This window comes from Notamacropus eugenii, chromosome 2, assembly GCF_028372415.1.
Source record: "Notamacropus eugenii isolate mMacEug1 chromosome 2, mMacEug1.pri_v2, whole genome shotgun sequence".
Taxonomy (NCBI): domain Eukaryota; kingdom Metazoa; phylum Chordata; class Mammalia; order Diprotodontia; family Macropodidae; genus Notamacropus; species Notamacropus eugenii.
The window spans coordinates 303,991,162-304,013,180 of NC_092873.1; the positions used below are offsets into that span (position 1 = coordinate 303,991,162).

A 22,019-nucleotide genomic window follows, 5' to 3' on the forward strand; every position below is an offset into this window, starting at 1 on the left:
CCACTTATCCCAGGGAAATGGCATCTACATGACCCCTACCTGTCGTAGGTAGAAACTCTAGTAATCATGCACTTGGTGACTTTACATCCCAGAATCTCTTCCCATGCATGGCATTTCTGCAGTCCACAGTGCCCTAATCTGTGCTGCTGTAATTTAAACAGACTCTCAGCCAGAGGCCAGGCTTGCCCATTTACAGAAAGGAGTTCCGTTTCTGGGGAAACATCAGAGAGACCTGTGGGTTAAGAGAACTTATTCCAGCATAAGCTAGTAGGAAATCTGGACACAACCCCATCTTCTTCTCCTCTCCCCTCTCCTTTTTGTCTTTCTCCAGGCATGGATTTTAAAGTGGAAAGCACATTATTTGAGTCTGAAGTTTAATTTGCCTCTGAGGTTATAGATTAAGCTGTCTGTTCTTAAGTACTATGGTTTGGGGGTTGGTTGGTTTTTTTTTAAAGTCTTTTAAGTGTTTATATCTTCAGTGACTCAAGCTGTCCAGAGAAGTAAAAAAGTGTGTGTGTGTGTGTGTGTGTGTGTGTGTGTGCGCGCACGGCGCGCGTGTGATGCCTGGCTGTATACTTTTTCTTTCTGCAGAACCACCTGATGAGGCACATGTGCCTGTGTTTGTTTAAAATTAAAAGGCTATATAAGGTAAAATGGCTTACTTCCTTTTAAGATACTAAGGGACATCATAATAATAGCTAGAATTTCTGGGTTGCTTTAAGGCTCGCAGAGCACTTTGCAGATGTTAGCTCATTTTTCTCTTCAGCAACTGTGAGAGAAGTGATATTATTATCTTCATTTTACAGATGAGGAAACCAAAACCAAGAGAGATTAAGTGACTTGCCCAGGTTCACACAGTTAGTACTTGAGGCAAGATTCAAAGTCACCTAACTGACACAGTGGATAGAGCACTTGGGCCTGGAGTCAGGAAGACCCCAGTTCAAATCCAGCCCGAGATACTTACTAGTTTGTGTAGCCTCGGACAAGTCACTTAACCTCTGCTTGCCACCATTTTCTTATCTGTAAAATGGGAGTAATAGTAGCACCTCCCTTCCAAGGTGTCTCGTGGATCAAGTGAGATGCAGCTTGTAAAACACTTAGCATAATACCCACAGTGTACATACTTCATAAAGGCGTCTTTCCCTCCTTCCTTCCTGACTCCATATCAAGCACTTGTCCACTTAGCTGATATGATAACTTAGATGTCTTCACAGGACAGTTTTTTTTTTAAATCATCCTCTGAACACAGAGGCAGTAAATATTTTCTCCTCTTTGTATAGTCATGAGGTTTAACAATCAGTCATGATGCTTTTTCTTGCCCCTTTATACATGATAACAAAGAAATGAGAGCAGCTGCTTGGAGCTTTCCGTGAAGGTAGAACTTCCACCCCCTTTTGTTGAAGGCTGAGAACCTGCCACAGAAGAGATCTTTCTGGGCACTGGCTTCTGGAACAGTCCCTTGAAAACCCACCCCTCTACTGAGGTCCAAGTGCCATCTGCCTCTCCAAGGGGCCTTTGTTGATCTCAGCCCTGGAGCATCTCCAGACTTGCCCCCTTGGGATCTCTTGCTGTTCTGGGCTGTCTTTTCCCTTTGTTTACCTCCATAATGCATATTCACCTATGAACAGCTCCCCAATGTTCAGTTCAGGTAGTACCTTGCTTGGGTATCTCACATGTGATTTTCTTTAGCACCCTAATAATTCTAGACCTGGCTACTGGCCTGTTACTCAGGTGAGTAAACTCTATCATATAATAGTATCTTTCCTTTCATAGCCAGGATAAACCTACACAGTACTAAGCTTAGAAGTGGAAATTCTGCATGAGGTAGAGAGTAGGAAGAGAAGATGAATTAAGGAAATCTCCCTTCCTACCTTCCATAGACTTAAGTGTATTGTAAAATTTTAAATCCCTGACTGTTATGTGATATGGAATCAGTGGGGGGGGGTTTTGTCCTAGAGAGATTCATTTTGGATGTATTTAATATTTCTACAGCCAGTGATTCTGCCTAGCAACAAAATATGTGTCCTGGTTGGGGTTTAAGATGGTCGGCCTTATCACCTCACAACTCAATCAATATTAAAGAGCCCTAGTCCCAGTGTCAATTGACACCTTGAGTTGGCAGTGTGGGCAGAAAGGCCAAGAATCCAAAGAACCAGACGTCAAACTGCTCTTCCCCAGAAGAAATCCTTCCTCGCCTGACCTTGATGTGGGATGGCACAAGAAGGAGGCACTGAATGAATGTGTGAAACCACAGCACTGCTGCCTAAGTCTGCCTAAGCTGTGGGTGAGTGGGCAGCAGGTTAGATCAGAACCCTGTTAGTTCAGCCCTTTTCATAGGCACTGAACTGTCTACATAGAATAAAGCCATAACATGGAGGGAGGTGCCCCTTGGAACTAAGATCTTCCAATTTCACATTCCCTTTCAAGCTTGAAACCTTCATGGGTCAGCCATAAATGTATGAAGGAGTTGGTTGCTATTTATGGCAAGTTCTGTTGCCTCTGTGGCTTATTGGCTACATCTGTGAATTTATGTTGATAAGGACAGAAATTGTGCTGCTGCACAGGTTAAGAGAGACTTAAAAAAAAAATTGTGTTATAAATGCAACCACTCTCATCCAATTCATCAAATAAACATAGACAACAAGGAAGAAAATCTTAACCACACATCTGACTTTCAGCAAAGTAAATACAAATGAATCAAACAACAAAAAAAGAAGAGTCCTATTCCGTATCTCCCTGCAGGCCTACCTTAAGTTCAGCCATTTTGAGGAGGATATCTTTTAAAAAACATCCCTTGCTAATTTGAAATATCCTTAGCAAAACTCTTTTTTTGTCAAATATACACCACCCTGCCTTCTTTTCACCCTGCCTTTCTGCCTTCTAAAGAATATTGTAAACTAAAACAGAGGAGGGTTTTTAAAGGCTAGGGGGTTGGGGGAAGAGCGATAGAGAAACATTCAGTTGTGTCTTAAGATTTATGCCATCCGGGTATCATTAAGAATGAAAATTAAAAGTGATAAACATTCTTTTCAAATTAAAATGATCAACTTGATTAAAAGTGGCAGCTTTTAGTTTAACTTCCCAAGAAGGAATCTGATTGCTAGTAGCATTTAACAGTGGCAGATGTCAGACAGGACTTTTTGCCAAAGGGTTTGGTTTAGGGCATTTAAAAAAAAACAATACTGAACTAACTGACACGTACTTCCTGTAAGTAAATTGGAACCAAGGAGCAAATTCGTATTGTCAGCAGGTACTTTGTAGATCTCTGCCTAAACAAGTAATACTAGAAACGTGGAGCTTCTCTTGTGACTGGGAGTTGGAGCAATCTCTGAATTATTTACAGAAAAATTAGGGTACTGTGACAGAATTTGCATTTCAAAGGGAGAGGAATCCAGAGGGCACTGCCCACATGTCGGTATTTCAGGACCAGTTATCAGAGCCTTGGCTTTCACTGTTGAGATGAAGTCACCCAGAGATGCTTTCCTGCTGTAATAGGTAAATGGGCTTGAGCTGTGGTGACAGAATTCATCCCTCTTAGTGATTAAAAAAAACCTTCCTAAGTACTAGAGTCACAAACGCACTATTAGCCAAATTATAGCAAATTGAACCCAGAATTCTGATTTGAAATGGGTGTGTCATCTAGCTCCAGTTTGGCCAAACCATTGGCATAATTTAAATTGTAATGTATCTATTTGGATAACTCTTTGACATAGGGTCTTCAGTTCAGCCTTTGAGTTGTCATTATATTGTCTAAAAATTGGCCACTTCCCTGGTTAAATCGGAGAGGTTAGCTATGTGATCTGTTACTAGGACAGTTTGGGGCAGCTCCTTATATATGACTTCTTAAGGCTAATAATATCATAGGTAGAGAACTGGAAGAGAATTTGGAGGTCCCCAAGTACAGTCCCCTCACTTTACCAGTGAGAAAACTGAGGCCCAGATGAGCAAATCAGCTTGCTCAAGTTCCACAGATTGTTATCCCGAATGTAGTCCCCTTTTCACCTTAGTAGGGTGCCTTTGTTTTGACTCGATGATGTAAATGAACTTTGGATAACCCTTTCCTCCTCTCTGCCCTTTCCCTGACCCCTCCAAAATATTGTTTTTGGAAGTCTTATTTTGTGAGACTTTGAAAGGTAGGATGGCAATCCTAGGAGTTCCACAGAGTTAACACTACATCTCCAGAGTTTGAACAGTTTTCATCGAGTCCTCTGAATGGACTCTCTTGATGTGCTAACGTTTTTGTTTGTTCAAAGGAATGGTCTATCCTCTACCCTCAGGTTGAAGTTGTCCCAGCACTATTTCTGACTGGGTGGTTCCTGCTGGTAAGAAAGCACATCAATAGCTCTTCATGTTCCTAAGTGATAACCTCCTTTCAGACCTCCCTGTAATTGATATCTTAGGCTGTCCTCTCCCCAAGGGATACCATTCATCCCTATCATTGGTAGGCCTTGAGGGTTATCTGTCTCTCCTCTCTTCACATGATATGCCAGTGAATGTTACATGTAGAACTCTATGTCCGTGTCATTAGTTACATTTTTGAGTCTGTTTCTCTGTGCAGAAAAGAAACAAACACCAAGGCTGCTCCGTTTTTTTTCCTTTCATAGTTCAAGTCCTTAATTATAATAGTGTAAGGGAAAAAGGAGGAGCAGTCACATTTTAGAAAAGGCAGAATTGTGCCTCTTTGGGACTTATGATCCCAGGAGAATATTTGATGTCTTAACCTAAGATATATTTCAGAAACAGCTATCAAATTTGTTGTTAGCATTTGAGTACAGAAAGTCACAGGTCTGGTATTTATATCCCACAACAGTCTGAGCTTGTTATCTTATTTCCTAGGTATAGAAAAGATGATGCATGTAAGAAATTTGGGTACAAATGTTAAGTCAATTTAAGATGTCAATGGATGTTAATGTTACAAATTCTTAAATGGTAATAAAACTCAAAAGAAAAATATTTAACCAAGGATTTTAGAATATTGTATTATTCACAAGAGTCAGGAACCTGCAGCCTTGAGGCCACATGTGGCTCTCTAAGCCCTTAAGTGGGGCCCTTTGACTGAATTCAAACTTCACAGAACAAATCCCCTTAATAAAAGGATTTGTTCTATAAAACTTGGACTCAGTCAAAAGGCCACACCCAAGGACCTAGAAGGTCACATGTGTCCTTGAGGCAACAGGTTCCCCATCCTTGTTCCATTGATATACCTTTATTCATCAGTAGTTTGAATCTCAGCTGTTCTGTGGTTCAGAAAACATGTTGAGTATTGATAGTATTGCTTTTTGCAAATGAATAAAACTGAGACTCAGGGGATAAAGGCATCAGTCTGAGGAGCTGATCTTAGCAGAAAACCCTAGAGACTTCATTCCTAGCATTCATTGTAGCTAAACTGAAAAAAATCTTAAATTTCTATTTAGACAAAGTCATATCAGGCAGGGAGAATAATTACTAAGGAAGTATCTGAAGAACCCAAATTAGCTTCTAAATTCTTTTGATTTGAGGTCTCAGACCTGCACATTGTACCACCAAGACCGATTCGTCATAAAGACATTTTGTGGCACATTTTCCAACTGGGATAAAATTAATCTTGAGGCAATTTCAATATATCTAGCAACAGCAGGATCAGTCAAAGAGAGAAAAGGGATTCATTTGGCAGGTGAGAGAGAGAAGGGTAGAGATGAATTAGATCACGGGAAAAAAAATGTAGGAGCATGCATAATGGGAGAAGAGAAATCTTCAACACACTCATACACACACACTATTGATGGTCTTGGACTATAATAGTAGAGATTTAGATTAGAGATAAGAACAAAATTCCCAGAAGTGATTTAGAATTAGCTATTAAAAAAGAAACCAAAAATTCCCTGGGATAGAGAGTCAAAGAATAAGATAGATACTAGTTTCCTCTTCCCATCCCCCTCCCCATTTTGAATAGTTTATATGTAGATACTTCTTGAAGGCTAGAGTTCAGAAGAAATGATGTTCTAAAATCCTTTCTAACAGAGATCTGAATAGGCTCGGCTCTTAATCATACTCCCTTCTTGCCTCACTTAGGGGAGGCAAAGAGTAGAAGAATGATTCTCCCTCGAAATTCCATCATAGCTGACCATCTTCCTTGAGTGGGAGGCTCTGATTAACTGGCTTAGAATGCTTGATAAGTGATAGCCTTGTTGATTTCACCAGGAAAATATACAGCCTGACCCACAAAAGCAATGGTTTAAAGGAATGGAACCCTCTTTCATAAACCCCCACAATGTTGATATGACAAATCAGAATGCTTGTAAATGAACAAAAGCAGATTTGCTCCCCATTTACAATGCCTTCCATTCTTAGCAACAGAGCCCAGGTCAGGCTGCCTTCTGATGCTGCTTGCTCCAGACATGGTCAATAGTAGTATCCTTCAAAAGCCAGAAGTGGTCCTATCTGAGTCACTGTATGATTCCAGACCTCATCCAGAAGTTGACCATGAGCTTACTGACAGTGAGGGGAAGGGGAACTGCTTTTATTCACTTCCCTTTTGTTCTCCTTGGGAGATAGGTCTGTATAGGTCTTTTAATGAGGTATAATTTTGCAGTGGCCAGTAGGTTTTAAGCCCCTGTGAGCCCTGACCTCAGCAGGTAGACCTTTTCTCCCCTCTCTTTTGGGATGTATCCCTTTTTACAAATTATTATGCATTTTTTCTTTTGGCCATGTCTTATGATCTAAAATCTTAAACCTTTTTTATTTATGGTCCTACGTTCTCATATTGTCAGAAGTGACTTAGAAAAAACAACATCCAAAACTGTAACTATCTGATATGCCATGGAATCATTGGAGACTGTTGTTTATCTGAAGAAAACTTAATTTCTAGAATAGAGGTAAATAGTTCTTATAATAAAGTTATTTGAGTAAGACAAAAAAGGGTACTGTTGTAGATGCCCAGCCCTGAGGCTCAAGATTAAAGGACCCAAATGTTTCTTAGCAAATACTGATTACTCAGTTTTAAGGCTTATAAATGTGTGGAGCTGGCTGACAGAACAAGCACGCTTTACCCCCATCTTTGAGAATGCCCCCTAGAATGTATCTCTTTCAACTATTTCTATCAGGGAAATAAGCAGCAAGAGAAAATGTTTGCCAAATGTATATCAGCTAGTGATTATGATTGTTCATTTTGAGCCTGGGCAGAAAGATAGGTTTGTATATGAATGTAGTGTGTCCTATTTGTATTCACTGTGGCTGACTGCTTGAAAAGAGTGATTAATTCACTCCAAAGCAGACAAAGTTTCCTTGATAGAAGAGTCAGGTCAGCCCCACCATCCTTATGCTGCATGACCACAAAGCTACTTGATTTATTCAGTGGGAATTTATCAATGGCCTGCACTGTATGCATTCAGAGAAATGTATGACTTGGACCCTGCCCTCAGGACCCGCAGAAACGAGAGAGGAGTTGTTGATATTCCTTCTCAACATTTAATGCAGAGTTGGGATTGGGATTGATAGAATATTCTAGAATGGGGCAGGTGGTTGCCTTTCTTTTCCTCATAAAATCAAGCAATTTTTTTTTTATTCAAAATCATGGAGTTAAAATTAAAAACATTAAGAGTTGAGAATACAAAGAAATAAAAAGCAGTCCCTGCCCTCAGGGATGCATGCATGCATCCTACTGGAGGAGACAAGAAGTACATAAGTAAGTACAGATGGGACTGCTCCATGGTACAGTGAATAGAGCACTGGTCCTGGAGTCAGGAGGATCTGAGTTGAAATGTGACCATAGATGCTTACTAGCTATGTGACCCTGAGCAAGTCACTTACCCTGATTCCCTTCCTCCCCACCCCGAAAAAAAAGAATAGATGAGATGGAAGATGACCTAGAACTGTCTCCTGCAAAAGGCAGCATTTGAACCGAACCTTGAAAGAGGTGGATATGAAGAGGGAGAGCATCCCAGGTGTGTCCCAGGTACAACCAGTGCGCAGAGGTTGTGGAGTATCATGAAGGAGCATCTGGTAGGGCCAGTAAAGCCAGAGAGCAGATTGCATTGAAAGGATCCAAGTATAAGAACTAGAAAGATAGGAAGGGGCCAGGCCAGGGAGAGTCGTCAGTACCATAGGACTTCATGGTGATTGGCAGGCACTGGAATTATGGAGTAGGAGAGAACATGGTCACCAAAGTGGAGGATAAATGGAGTAGGGAGGGACCACCAGGCAAGAGGTAACAAGAGCCTGAACTGCAGTGGTGACAGTGTGAGCAGAGGGAGATGTAGCCAAAGATACTATGAAGGTAGAAACAAGGTTTGGCAACTGATTGGCTCCATGGAATGAATGAGGGTGAGGAGTTGGGGGAGATACTAAGGTGACAAGCCTGAGCACCTGGAAGGAGGGTGGTACCTTTGACAGGCATAGGGACAGTTAGAGGAATGGTTTGGGTGGAAACTTTACATACAGGAGCAAAGGAGGCAGGTGGGAAGAGTAATCCAGAGCAAGCATTAGCAGGATGTGATTGGTGATGGGAGGAGAGGGCAGAATAGGAGGGAAGGTTGAACTGGCTCAACAAAGGCTTCTTATTCGAATGGGAAGAGAGTGTAGCAAGTCCAGAAGGGATGTGCTGAGATAATGTCTGGATGGGGAGAGGGACTGGAGGCCTAGTGAGACTGAAGAACAGGTTTAGGGGTCAAAGAAGAGGCATGCACATCTCAACATTTACCATCTTCTGAAGTAACCCAATCAACTGTTCACTCTTCAAGCCATTAGTAGAAACTCTTATCAGGAAACAGGGGACAGTTAAGTCCAATCCCAGAGCCTATTAAGGTCTGGGTGTTCCTCATCTTTATATCCTCAATAATGTCTAACATGTGGTAGGCATTCAGTAGACGTTTACAGAACTGAATGCATACCTAGAGGATCTTTGCAGGGACTTAGGTGAGGTATTCCCAGGCTTGGCTAGAGATTCATAGGCCCTTCCTTTTGCCATCATCTATTGTTGTTGAGAGTTTGGACAGGGTTTACCAGTCTTGGTAGCATTCAAGCTGAGGCCATTAAGGGCCTCCAATCATAAGATCATATTCTAAACTTCAGGATTTTTCGATGCTAAAAAGCACCAGCCCCTTGGGCTCCCTTGGTGACAATATTTAGCTGTAATTAGGAGCTTGTTACTCCATTAATGGAGATTTTATGTTCTTCCTAATCATTAATTCCCAAGATTCTTTACTTTTGGTTCATCCAACCTCTAAACCAAAAGGTTTTTTTCACTTTTCATTGCATCCATCCTTCATTTTTGATCCAGTCAATCTCCTAGTTCATATCTTTGACACAGTATCAGTTTAGATATATAGTATTACTGATAAGAGAGAGGTGTATCTTGAATTTTAATTTATTTTTAGAAAAAATCCCACCTATGTTGCTTTATGACTCTTTTCCTTACCAAGAGCTCTAAGTAGATTAAATATATTTTTGAGAATATGACCTTGTATTCTTTGAGTCTGGCTTTTAAAACTTACAAGTGGGGCTTTTGTTTTTTCCTACACTCCATCCCCAACCCACCAAGTGATTCTGTCTTCATAGTACCAAGTGAAAAGGAGTTGATTTTGGAGGTGGGTTTTTTTTTTCTTTTTAAATAAGGATAAATTAGTTTTAATAAATCAAAAAAGAAAAAAGTCAATCTTCATATTTATGTTTTTAAACAAGGTCTAAATTTGGAGTCCAAACAGTAACATAGTCATCTCTCATAACTTTTTTAAGCATTCTGTGCAGTGACTCATCTGTGATACAAGCCTCCAAATAGACTTCTTAAAGAAATAAAGTAAAGGTAGATTCAGAAAACAAAATCCAGCTGGAGAGAAGTGAGATCAGGAACCAAAGGTTTTACCCATTTGTACAGAAGAGTCTCTAAGGGTAACTTTGAGAGTCACAGAATTTTAGAGTTGAAAAGGACTTCAGTGACCATTGAGTCCACACCACTATGAACATATCCAACCATGTGACCATCCAGCCTCTGCTCAAAGTTCTCCCAAAAGGGAGAAACCTACCCGAAGGCAGAGTATGCTGCTCTTGGGCCCTTCTGATGACTGGATGGTTTTTTCTGACATCAAGCCTGAAATGACATCTTTGCAGCTTATACCCATTGCTCCTGGTTCTGTCTTTTGAGGCCAAACAGAAAAAGTCTCATCCCTCTGTGTGACAACCCTTTAAATACTAAAAGACAGCCATCACATCCCTTGAGACTTCTCTTCTCCATGTAAATATAGCAGTTCTTTGGACCAGTCCTTCTTTGTCATGGCTTCAAGGCCCTTTGCCGTCTTAGTTGCCCAAAGCTATATACTCTATAGCTAAGAGCTAAACATGGGACTCCTGATTAGGGCAGAGCACAGTGGGACCCTTTCCTCCCTATTTCTGGAAGCTCTACCCCTCTTAATGCAACCTGAGATCACATTAACCCTTTTCACTACATATAATCTTAATGATTCATATTGAATTTGCAGTCCACTAAAAACCCCAGATCTTTCTCAGAATAACTGCTATCTATATATGATCCTACCATATTTTACTTGTGAAATTGATCTTTTGTGCAAGATTTTACATTTTTCCCTGTTAAATTTCATCTTACAGGATTTAACTCAGTGTTTGACCAGTCAGGATCTCCATCCAGCAAATTTGGTGCCTTTATCCAAGACATCAATAAAAATGTTAAGCAGTCCAGGACCAAGCACAGATCCTGGGACACTCCCCTCGAGACGCTCTACCTCCATGGCATTAAACCATTAATAGCTTCCTATCCAGCCAATTCAGAATCCATCTGATTATTTTCTTTTGTGATCTATAAATCTCCATCTTCTCCATAATAATAGTGTGAGATAGTTACACATAGATGACCTGTATTGGATTGCTTACCATCTCAGGGAGGTGAGGAGGGAGGGAGAGAGGGATATAATTTGGAACTCAAACCTTAAAAAAAAAAATGTTTTAAATGATTTTGACATGTAATTGAGGAGAAATAAACATTTTTTTTAAGAAGAATAGTATGAAAAACTTTATCAGAAGCTTTGCTGAAATCTAGGTAAAGCATTCCTCATAACTTTTGGTTTTGTAATCCTCTCAGGGGAAGAGAACAAGCATTTATCTAGTGCCTACTACATGCCAGGCACTGTGATAAGCGCTTTTTACAAATATTATCTCATTTGATCCTCACATCCCTGCAAAGTAGGTACTATTATTATTATTATTACCATTTTAAAGTTTTGGAAACTGAGCAAACAAGATTAAGTGACTTGCCCAAGGTCACGCAGTTAAGAAATGTCTGAGACTGGATTTGAACTCAGGTCTTCCTGACTCCAGATCCAGCAATCTATATCCACTGCACCACCAGCTGCCTCTGTCAGTCAGGAAAGGAAATGATAAAACCATTGTTTCCTGTTCGAGCTCTTCATAGACCATCCCTTTAATGACCCATTCTAGATTTTCCTCAAGAATCAAAATCAGATTCACTGGCTAAGAAAGTCACACATTTCACTTGAAAACATCAATAGATTCAAGGCATGGAGCATGAAGTAAAGATCACCTGATGAGATCCATTGTTTCTTGTGTCTGTGGGTAGAAAGTAGATGGTTCTGTTGAAAACAGGTCACCCCAGAATCAGAAAATCTTAGAGCTGGAAGACTCGCAAGAGGGCATCTAGTCTAGAACCTCTCCCAGAAGTATATTAATAATGAGGAAAGAGCTAGAGACTAGACCTGGGAGCTTCCTATACAAATGCAGGCCAGTGCCTTCCCTATAGATTATAGTCTTAGAGTAGGCCAAAGCACTACAACATGACGTGACATGGCCATCATACATCAGACAGGACCTCAACTCAGAGCTTCCTGAGTTCAGTGCTGGCTTTTGGTCTTCTAATAATAAAAATACATTTGATCATTACATTTTTGTCCTTAACAAAGAGGAAGAATCACACACCCATTTTCCATCAATGTGGGGTATGTTCCTGTGATCTCCTGTATAAATGGGTGGCTCTGTGGCCTGGTGCTCAGTCTCTGATGGTGTCTGTCACAGCCTGATGGGCCTCCGCTAAGGTTTACATCATCTCAAGAAGCAGGAATGACCACTGTGAAAGTAGTCCTGTCCATGGTTCACTTATAGAACCCATGATGGTTACTGAAGGGGCCTGGGCTCCACCTCCAGCAGCAGCTCCTGTGAAAAGTGCCATGTACTCTCAGGAAGTGATACCCTCCCACCCAGCCCCCATTGTCCTGGCCCTACAGTATCAGGCCCAGGCCAGTGGTGGCCAAGCCGCTTCTCTGGGAAGTTGAGTTATCCATTCATTACAATAGCATCTGAATCTTCAGAGCACTCAGGAACTTTCTAGTTTGCTGATGGTGGAATCACCAATGCTCTTCCTCCCTCAGGAGGTCAGGAGGAAGCTGTAGCTCCACAAGCCCAGCAGAACCATTCCTGGGCCTTCTGTACAAGCAGCAGCACCCTCCTTAAAAGAACAGAAGTAAAACATCTAAAGTAAAGACAAGAAACCACACTTTCCTCCTTAAAGGAGAACAAAAGTAAAACATCTAAAGTAAAGACAAGAAACCACACTTTTTTTCTTTGTTTTAAACTGTCCAAGTCACCTCTGTGCTTTCCAACAGCCTTTGTTTACTTTGAACTCAGCAGAAATGAATAAACTTTGAGCAGCCTTAAAAAAAAAAAAGTAGAGGAGCAAATGAGGAATACTGTTGTTCTGGACCTGATTCTCACCAGAAAGAAAGAACTTGTTGCTGACTTAGGCTGCTGGGGATATAGGGGGAAGTGACCTGCTTATCTCAGAATGTGTGAGAGAAGAGAAGAAAGTTGAGTATTCTACATTTTTAGAGAATTTTCAGAGGGTTCAGAGAAAGGGTAAGTAGGATTCCTGTGGACTAAAATTCTGTGGGGGAAGTAGGATGAAAAAGTCTCAAGATTGAAATTCTGAAGATACAAAGAGAAACAATTCCAAACAGGAGGAAAAAAGGAATTTGTCTAAACTTGTCCCTGTAGATATTCAGGGAACCAATTCATCAACTCATCAGGTTTTTTTAAAAAGATATTTATAGAAGAGAGAAGCAAGAACAGGTAACTGAGGAGGAATACAAGCAGTGACATGGCCCTGTACAAATAACACCAGGAATGCTAAAGTTCAAAATGAATACTAAGGACAAAAAGGAGATTAAAAAAAAAATCTTTGTAGGGTGAGGAGAAAGAAGAATTAAAGATGAAGCCTCACCACTGCTTACAGCAAATGGAACAATGAAAACAGGCATCAGAGAGAAGACAAAACTACTCTGTTTTTGCTAACAAGAATAAACTTTCGACTGGAAAGGCCAAACAAAAATTGCTAATAGGGAGTTGATACATAAGATAAATAGGAAGGTGGTAAGAGAACACCTAGCCACCATTGAGGATTTCACATCATTAAGCCTAAACAACTACATTACAGGGTGCTGAAAAACTGGCAAATGTGATTACTGATTCCTTGTCATTAATTATTGAAAGACCGTGGAGAACTGAGAAGGTGCTTCAGAACTCACTGGCAGAGTGTTGTCCTAATTTTCAGAAAGGAGAAAAGGGTGGAGTCTGTATACTATGGGCCAATGAGCTTGACTTTGATGCCTAGCAAAATTCTGTAACATATTGTTAAAGAGCGTGTTATTGTAGACAGGTAGAAAAGGAAAGCATGGTCATGGCTTCATCAGGAACAGGTTGTGACAAGCTTGGCTCATTTCCTTTTAGACAAGGTTACTAACCTAGGAGAGGGGCAGGGTGGTCTGGGAGATAGAGCGCTGGACCTTGGAGTCCAATACCTGGACTCTCTGACCCTTAACTTCTGTGTGATTATAGAACAAGTCATTTCACCTCTCTGAGCCCCAGGTAACTCTCTGAGACTATAAATTATAGTCTGATTACAATCTGCATTGGTAGAGAGAATGTCCACCACTGACAAAATCATAACTTCTTAAAACATTGACTTTTGGTAGATTAGAGGAATATTGTAAAATGTGTTTTAGCAAAGCATTGACCAGTGTCTCTTGTACTGTCCTTACAAACAAAATGGGGAGATTATGTGCCAGATAATCATACAGTTAGATGTTAGATATCTGGTTAAATAGCTTGACCTAAAGAGTAATCAGTCATTATGTAAATGTTATCTTACTAGGATGTTTCTAATGGAGTGCTCCAGGGATCACCCCTTGTTTTTATTGTTTGTCCTTCATTCTTGAAGAGGACTGATAACATCCCAAGGACAATGTCTTGACTTTTAAGTTAACTGGATTTAAGTGAGGCAAAGCTGCTCAAAGTCATCAGCCTCACTCTCCTCCAGAGTCATCCAAAGTCAAATGACAAGACAGAGTCAAGACAACTGGCATTGGCCCTGGATGCAGTGGGTGACCTTGACCTTTCTAAACTAAGATTTTTCCCAGGTCTCAGTTTGTCTGAGGCAGTACCCATTCAATGACTATGGGCTTGGTAAGAATTGAGACAAAAGATAGCCTTTTTGGTCCTGTGCTGTTTTAACATTTTTGATCAGTGATTGTGATAAAGGAATGTATGATGGGCTTATTATATTTGTCAGTGACACAGTACTAGAAAAGATAGCTTACACACAATTATAGTAAGGTTCAGAAAGATCTTGACAGTTTAGCGATCATCCTACATCTCTCCTCCCTTTCATGGCTAAACTTGAGAAGGCTGTCTACAAGCAATACCTCCACTGTCTTTCCCCTCACTCCCTTCTTAAGTCTGCAGTCTGGCTTCTGATCTCATCATTCAGTGGAAAAGCCCTCTCCAGGGTTACCCATGATCTCTTAGTCACCAAATCTAATGACCTTTTCTCAGTCCTCAGCCTTCTTGACTTCCCTGCAGCCTTTGACACTGTCCAGCATTCTCTTCATTTTGATACTCACTTTTTACTTGCTATCTCTCATTCCTGGAACTGTCTTTTCATATCCATCTCTTTGCTTCTCTGACTTTCTTAAAGTTTCAGCTAAAGACCCTCCTGCAACAGGCCTTTCCTGATCCTCCCTAACACTATTTCCTTACCTGTGTGGATTGTTTCCGATGTATCCTGTGCATATCTTGTGTGCACATAGTTATTTTGCATGTCATCTCCCCCATTAAACTGTAAGAGAGCAAAAACTGTAGCCTTTCATTTTATCCCTAGCACTTTAGTTTCCTGAACATAGTAGACTCCTTAAAAAAACGCTTATTGAGTAAAACTTTGAGCAGAATCTGTTAAGATGAAATTTAATAGGAATAAATGTGTCCTAAACTTGGGTTCAAAAAAACCAGTTTTACAAATATAGCATGTTGGTGGCATGTCTCGGTAGCCATAGTATATCAGAGGAAGGTTGGGAGGGAGAGGTGGTTAGTGGATTACAAGCTCAGCAAGTGTCAGAGGGTGATATGTTGTTGTTCAGTCATATCCAATTCTTTGTGACCCCATTTGGGGTTTTCTTGGCAGAGTTACTGGACTGGCTTGCCAATTCTTTCTCCAGTTAATTTTACAGATGAGGAAACTGAGGAAAAGTGACTTGTTCAGGGTCACACAGCTTCCAAGGGTCTGAGATGAAATTTGAACTCACAAAGGTAGTCTTCCTGACTCCACACCTGGCGCTCTATCCACTGCGCCACCTAGCTGCCTAGGGTGATAAGGCAGCCTATAAAGCTAATAATGTTTTAGACCAGTAAGAGATGCATCATGTCGAGGGCAATAATGAAGTTTCTGTATACTCTGCTCTAATTAGATCACATGTGTTCAGTTCTGTGTAGCACATTTTTTTTTAAAAAAAACCATTAAGCTTAACACCTTTCATAAAAGAGAAACTAGGATGATGAGAGATCTCAAGATTATGCCATTTGAGGGTTGGCATGGGTCTGTTTTACAGAGAAGACTTGAAGTGGGAGGGAGGGAGGCAGCACATGATAACTGTTTTTAAGTATTTAAGGGAGTCGTGGAAGATGAATGAGACTTGGTATGAGCAGTAGGCACAAGTTTCAGAGAATTCTGTTTAGGCTCAAAATTAAAAGACAAAAAAAAAGTCCTAAAAATTAGAGTTGTCCAAAAATAAGATGGTCTGCCTTGGGAGTTAGTGGGTTCCCTTTTACTAGTATTCTTCAAGCCAAGGCTAGATGGCCCAGTGCCAGTTGTGTTGTAGAACTGATTCTTATTCAGGGCACAGATTAGACTGGATGATCTTTGAGGCTCCTTCCAAACCAGCCCTCAGATTCTGTGATTCTGGTCATCTAGTCTTAATTCAAAGACCTCCAGTAAAAAAAGGAACCCATTTTCTTCCCAGGGAGCCTGTTCCACATTTAGACAACCCTAATTGTTAGTTTTTCCAAATATCAAGCCTAAATCTACCTTTCTGTGGCTTCTACTCATTGCCTTATTTCATTTCCAATCTATTGGATAGCAGAATTAGCTGAATATCAATAATGGGGCACTCAGGTGATGAGCATGTATTAAGTGCTTCCTGTGTGCCTGGCAGTGTGCTAAATTCTGAGACTATGGAAATACAAAGAAAGTTTTTTTTAAAAAAGCCCCATCCTCAAGAAGTTCACATTCTAATGGGGGAGACTATGTTTAAGTAGTTGGATACAGGCTATATACAGAGTAGATGAAAGGGGATCTCAGGGAGGAAGGCATTAGCAGCTGGGGGAGGATGGGGAAGGTGAGATTTGAGCTGAGTCTTGAAGGAAGCCAGGGAAACTAAAAGACGGAAGTGAGAAGGGTCGAAGAGCATTCCAGGAATGGGAGGCAGCCAGGGCAAAAACGTGGAGACCAGAGATGGAATGTCTTGTGATCAGAGTCATGAGTAGGCTAGTGTAGCTGATCAGAATGGCATCTGCTCCCATTCTCCCTGTCCCCACTTCTACCTTTTGTGTGGCGGTTTACAATGTTGGCTCTCCAAACCTGCGTAGCATTTTCTGTGTACTTCTTGGCACTGCAAAAATAGCAAAGCCTAATAAATAGTAGTAATAAAAGTATTCAACCATTTCACCCCATAAATTTACTAACGTGCTAGAAATTGTTCCTATTAAGAAAGAAACCCAAGCTTAGGTAAGAATAATATCTAAGCATCCCCTAAATTACAGAGAGGCCCACAATGAGCATCCCTCTCTCCATTTGTATTGCAATAATTAAAGGATAAGGGAATAATCTTTTGGAAATTTAGGTTGGAAATCCAGAATTATTAAACCAGTCTTGAGTTATGTATATCTGTTATATTGTGCCCTAGAAGTGCTGTGGGGAGAGATGCCAGGGTCTAGGCTCAGCTCAAATGTCAAATCAGCTATTAAACAACTCCTGTTTCCGACCTGGGTAGGAGAAATTTGCCCCTTATTTTGGAAAGTACGACTTATTTTCATCCTTTAAGTAATCTCACATCTGTTTGTCAGTTTCCTAGAGGAGGTTTCAGCGGCTGGGCTACACAAGCGAAGCACAGAAGCCACTCAGGTAACATCGAGACCAGCGAGCAGGCGATGAGAATGAGAAGAATGAGGCAGCTCCCCCGGGCACCAACACTACAAGATTTCCCCTATGATAAGCAGCATTTCACAGAATGAGGGGCTTCAAGCTGACCACTGTGTAACCTTGTCCAGGCCAGAGGAACTCTCGACCAGTTACCACTTACTGCGCCACTGGCACTCATTTCAGGACTGTTACAGATGAGTGAAGTGTGTGTGAAGGTCTACATTCAATCCAGTTTAAACCTGTTGTTCTTTTTGTGTTGGACACAGCAGTCACTTCAATTTCTAATGGGGTTTGGTGAGATTGTCTAATTTGAAAGAAGGGATGTCAGTATAGTAGATAGGAGGGGAGTGAAAACTGTAAGCATTTGCTACACATGCTTCATTTTCCATATCTTCCCTCCTCTCTCCCACTCCCTCCCTAGCCTTCCCCACTCATTTTTCATTAACTGCATTCCTGTACAATTAATTTCTGAAAACTCTAAAGCACTGCTTCATTAGAGAGCTATCTAATAATAACATTCATCCCCCATGTTTTAATTGTTTTTGGCCCTGAGAAGCTATGGATGAATAAAATAAAGTCAGTTTTGTGGAAGGTTTGTTTTTAATTCATGCATATGGACATTCAAAGGGGACTTGACTTTCCAGTGAACATGTATGAGGTCCTTTCCCTCAGTAGCCTTAAACTCTGCCAAGATAAATCACCGAATCTAGTCTAATATCATCTTTACTTCTCATTGGAAACCAGTGGAAAATGTCAAGTTACTAATGATGGTAGTCTTGACTGGGACCTCACAACTCAGAAACACAGAGAGTAAAAACACTATTATCTCATCACCTGCTTCCCCTTACCAAAGCATCGGAGCACATGTGCACCCAGATTTGATCTTGGAAATTCTCATTAATTAAAGTCCTTGATCTGTCTGTGTTCCCATCCAGAAATCTCCCTAGGAAAAATCAGAATCTGACTCATGTCTAGTTTTGTTTCCTGGGTTAAGTTCAGTTTCTCTCCTGTAAGCAAACCAAGATTTGCAATCAGCCTTTAAACACAGGATATTTATTTAGGACAGTAATTAACAGAGAGGGGACTGGTATTCCAGCCTCTTAGTCAAAAAACACTTAATATCTATCTCACTCGAAGGCAAGTATCATTTCTTCCCCTTCCTTCCCACATAATGATTTTTCTTAGTTCCAGAAAGATTTATAACACCCAGGAAGGGACATCATAGGGAAATCCAAGAAGCCTGGGTACACCACACTTGCCAGTCCCATGGGAGGTAAAAGACCAGCATCCTTTCTACCAGGCATTCTGCTGTTTGACATCTCTATCTGCCATCCATGCGGCTGCTGCCACCACTACCTTCAGCTCTGTGGTCCCATGATATTATCCTTAATGAGGCCTTCTCATCCCAGGCCAAGAGGATAAAACAGAAACTTTCTTCACCCTCATATATAACATTTTTCTCTCTTCCTACATATCCTAGGCTATGATCTTCAACGTATCCATCATATATCAGTCACTGGCAGACTTCTAGGTTACTTAAAGTACCCCCAGGTACTGTGGCGAAGTAAGTAGTCTCAGGCTCTTTTGACCTGTAGCCCTAATTCTGGGTCCATGAATGGACCTAGGCTGAATGATACTGTCTGCCCCTGAGGGGTCACTTTCTATATGTGGCCTCCCTAACTGGAGTATTGGGCAGAAAATGGATAGTTTTTTGATGCAATACTAAGTAAAGATCCTTCTCAGGGTATAGCCGTTTTAGTAGATTTACCCAGCCCCTAAAAGGATATCACCACATATCTTCTTCCACCTATCTATATCTTGACTTGGATCCTTCCTAAATGAGTTACCAAATATCATAGTAGAAGAGCATTTGAGGCCTGATTTCCTCAACTCTCTTGCATTGTATATGGCCAATGTGGGAACTTATTTTGTTCAACTATACATATTAGTAACAGATTTTGTTTTTCTTGCCAGCTGAAATAGGATTTGGGGAAAAGGTGGAGGAAGGAAGGAAAAAAGGAAAAAAGTTGGGTTTTCATTCATTGAATACACTTAATTTTTTAAAAAGTATTTTTCAAATTACATGTTAAAAATGTTTTTACATTCCTTTTTTAAACATTTGAGTTCCCAATTCTCTCTCTCCCTCCCTTCCTCACCTCAACTCACATTGAGAAGGCAACAATTTGATATAGGTTATACATATGCAGTTATAAAACATTTTCATTATAGTCACATTGTGAAAGAAAACAGACCAAAAAAACACAAGAAAAATAAAATTTAAAAAAGTAGGCTTTGATCTACATTCAGACACCATCAGTTCTTTCTTTGGATGTTGATAGAATTTTTTCATCATGAGTCCTTCACAATTGTCTTGGATAATTGTATTGTTGAGAATAGCTAAGTCATTCGCAGCTGATCATCATATAACATTGTTATTGTATACAATTTTCTCTTGGTTCTGCTCATCTCACTTTACCTCAGTCCATGTAAGTCTTTCCAAGTTTTTCTGAGAGCGACCTGCTCATCATTTCTTACAGCACAGTTGTATTCCATTCAGCCATTCTCCAACTGATGGACATCCCCTCAATTTCCAATTCTTTGCCACCACTAAAAGAGCTGATATAAATATTTTTGCATTTATGTCTTTTTCCTTTTTTTTTCTTTTTTTATCTCTTTGGGATACAAACCTAGTAGTGGTGTTGCGAAGGCAAAGGATATGCATGCTTTTATATCCCTTTAGAAATAGTTCCAAATTACTCTAGAGAATAGTTGAATCAATGATGCAACTTCACCAACAGTACATTAATATCTCAATTTTCCCATGTCCCAGCCAGCATTTCTCATTTTCTTTTTCTGTCATATTAGCCAATCTGATAGGTAGGGGATGAAAAGTCAGAGTTGTTTTAATTTGCATTTTTCTAATCAATAATGATTTAGAACATTTTTTCATATGATAATAGATAGTTTTGATTACTTTATATGAAAACTGCCTGTTCCTGTCCTTTGACCATTTATCATTTGAGGGAAGGCTCTTGTTTCTATAAATTTGACTGAGTTCTCTATATATTTGAGAAATGAGGTCTTTATCAAAGAAACTTGCTGTAAAATTTTTTATACTTATGATTACTATGTATTTCCCTCCATCCTGTTTTCCTCCTGTTTATCTACTCTCTCCTGTCACCTTGTCCATTCTCAAAAATATTATACTTCTGATTTTTACCTCCCCCAATCTACCCTCCTTTCTATCATACCTTGCCCTTCTCCTATCCCTTTCCCTTCTTACTCCCATCCTGTATGATAAGATAGAGCTCTATACCCAACTGAGTGTGTATGTTATTCCCTCTTTGAGCCAATTCCAATTAGAGTAAGGTTCACTTGCTCCTCTCCATCTCTCCCATCTTCCTCATCATTGTAAAACCTCTTTCATTCCTCTTTTATGTCAGATAATCTACTCCATTCTATCTCTCCCTTTCCCTTTCTCCCAGTGCTTTCCTCTTTCTTACCCTTTAATTTCACTTTTTTAGTTAATCATCTCATCATATTCAACCAACACCCATGCCCTCTATGTGAACTCCTAACTGCCCTAAAAATGAGAAGGTTTTTAGGAGTAACAAGTATCATCTTCCCATGTAGAAATGTAATCAGTTTAACCTTATTGAATCCCTTATGATTTCTCTTTCATGTTTATCTTCTTATGATTCTCTTGAGTCTTCTGTTTGAAAGTCAGATTTTCTATTCTGCTCTGGTCTTTTTATTAGGAATGCTTGAAAGTCCTCTTATTTCATTGAATATTCATTTTTCCTCTGAAGGATTATAATCAGTTTTGCTGGCTAGATGATTCTTGATTGTAATCCTAGCTCCTTTACCTTCTGGAATATGATATTCCAAGACCTCTCATGCTTTAATGTAGAAGTTGCTGAAACTTGTGTGATCCTGACTGTGGCTCCATGATACCTGAATTGTTTCTTTCTTGGCTGCTTGAAATATTTTCTACTTGACCTGGGAATTCTGGAATATGGCTATAATATTCCTGGAACTTTTCATTTTGGGATCTCTTTCAGGAGGTTACCAGTGGGTTCTTTCAATTTGTATTTTATCCTCTCGTTTTAGGTTCTAGAGCAGTTTTTCCTTGATAATTTCTCAAAATATGGTGTCCAGGTTTTTTCCTTGATTGTGGCCTTCAGGTAGTCAATTAATTCTTAAGTTATCTCTCCTGGTTCTATTTTCCATGTCAGTTGTTTATCCAGTGAGGTATTTTCCATTTTCTTCTGTTTTTTTTCATTCTTTTGATTTTCTTTCATTGTTTCTTGATATCTTATTGAGTTATTGGCTTGCATTTGCTTAATTCTCATTTTTAAGAAGTTCTTTTCTTCAATGAGTTTTTGTGCCTCTTTTTTCATTTGGCCAATTTTGCTTGTTTTATTGTAATTTTTTTAATTTATGGAATAAAATAAACACTTCCATAACATAGTATAATAAAAGATTACATGAAACTGCAAATCTATTATGTACAAGTTGCTATTCCTTTTAAATATATAACAAAATTATCATGTGA

At 39.9% G+C, this 22,019-nt stretch overlaps 1 protein-coding gene across 3 annotated transcripts in view; it reads left to right on the forward strand.

Moving 5' to 3' along the window:
- Nucleotides 1–18,055, forward strand: part of VPS45 (vacuolar protein sorting 45 homolog) — a 67,467-nt gene extending 49,412 nt beyond the window's left edge. For 2 of the 3 annotated variants that reach the window (XM_072644686.1, XM_072644688.1), the window contains exon 15: nt 17,389–18,055. In XM_072644686.1, the coding sequence (XP_072500787.1) occupies nt 17,389–17,476 (88 nt within the window). In that variant the 3' untranslated portion in view covers nt 17,477–18,055. Of the gene's footprint in view, nt 1–10,578; nt 10,601–17,388 lie in introns of those variants that run through there. The other variant, XM_072644687.1, reaches the window with a different exon arrangement.
- The last annotated feature ends 3,964 nt before the right edge of the window (nt 18,056–22,019 follow it).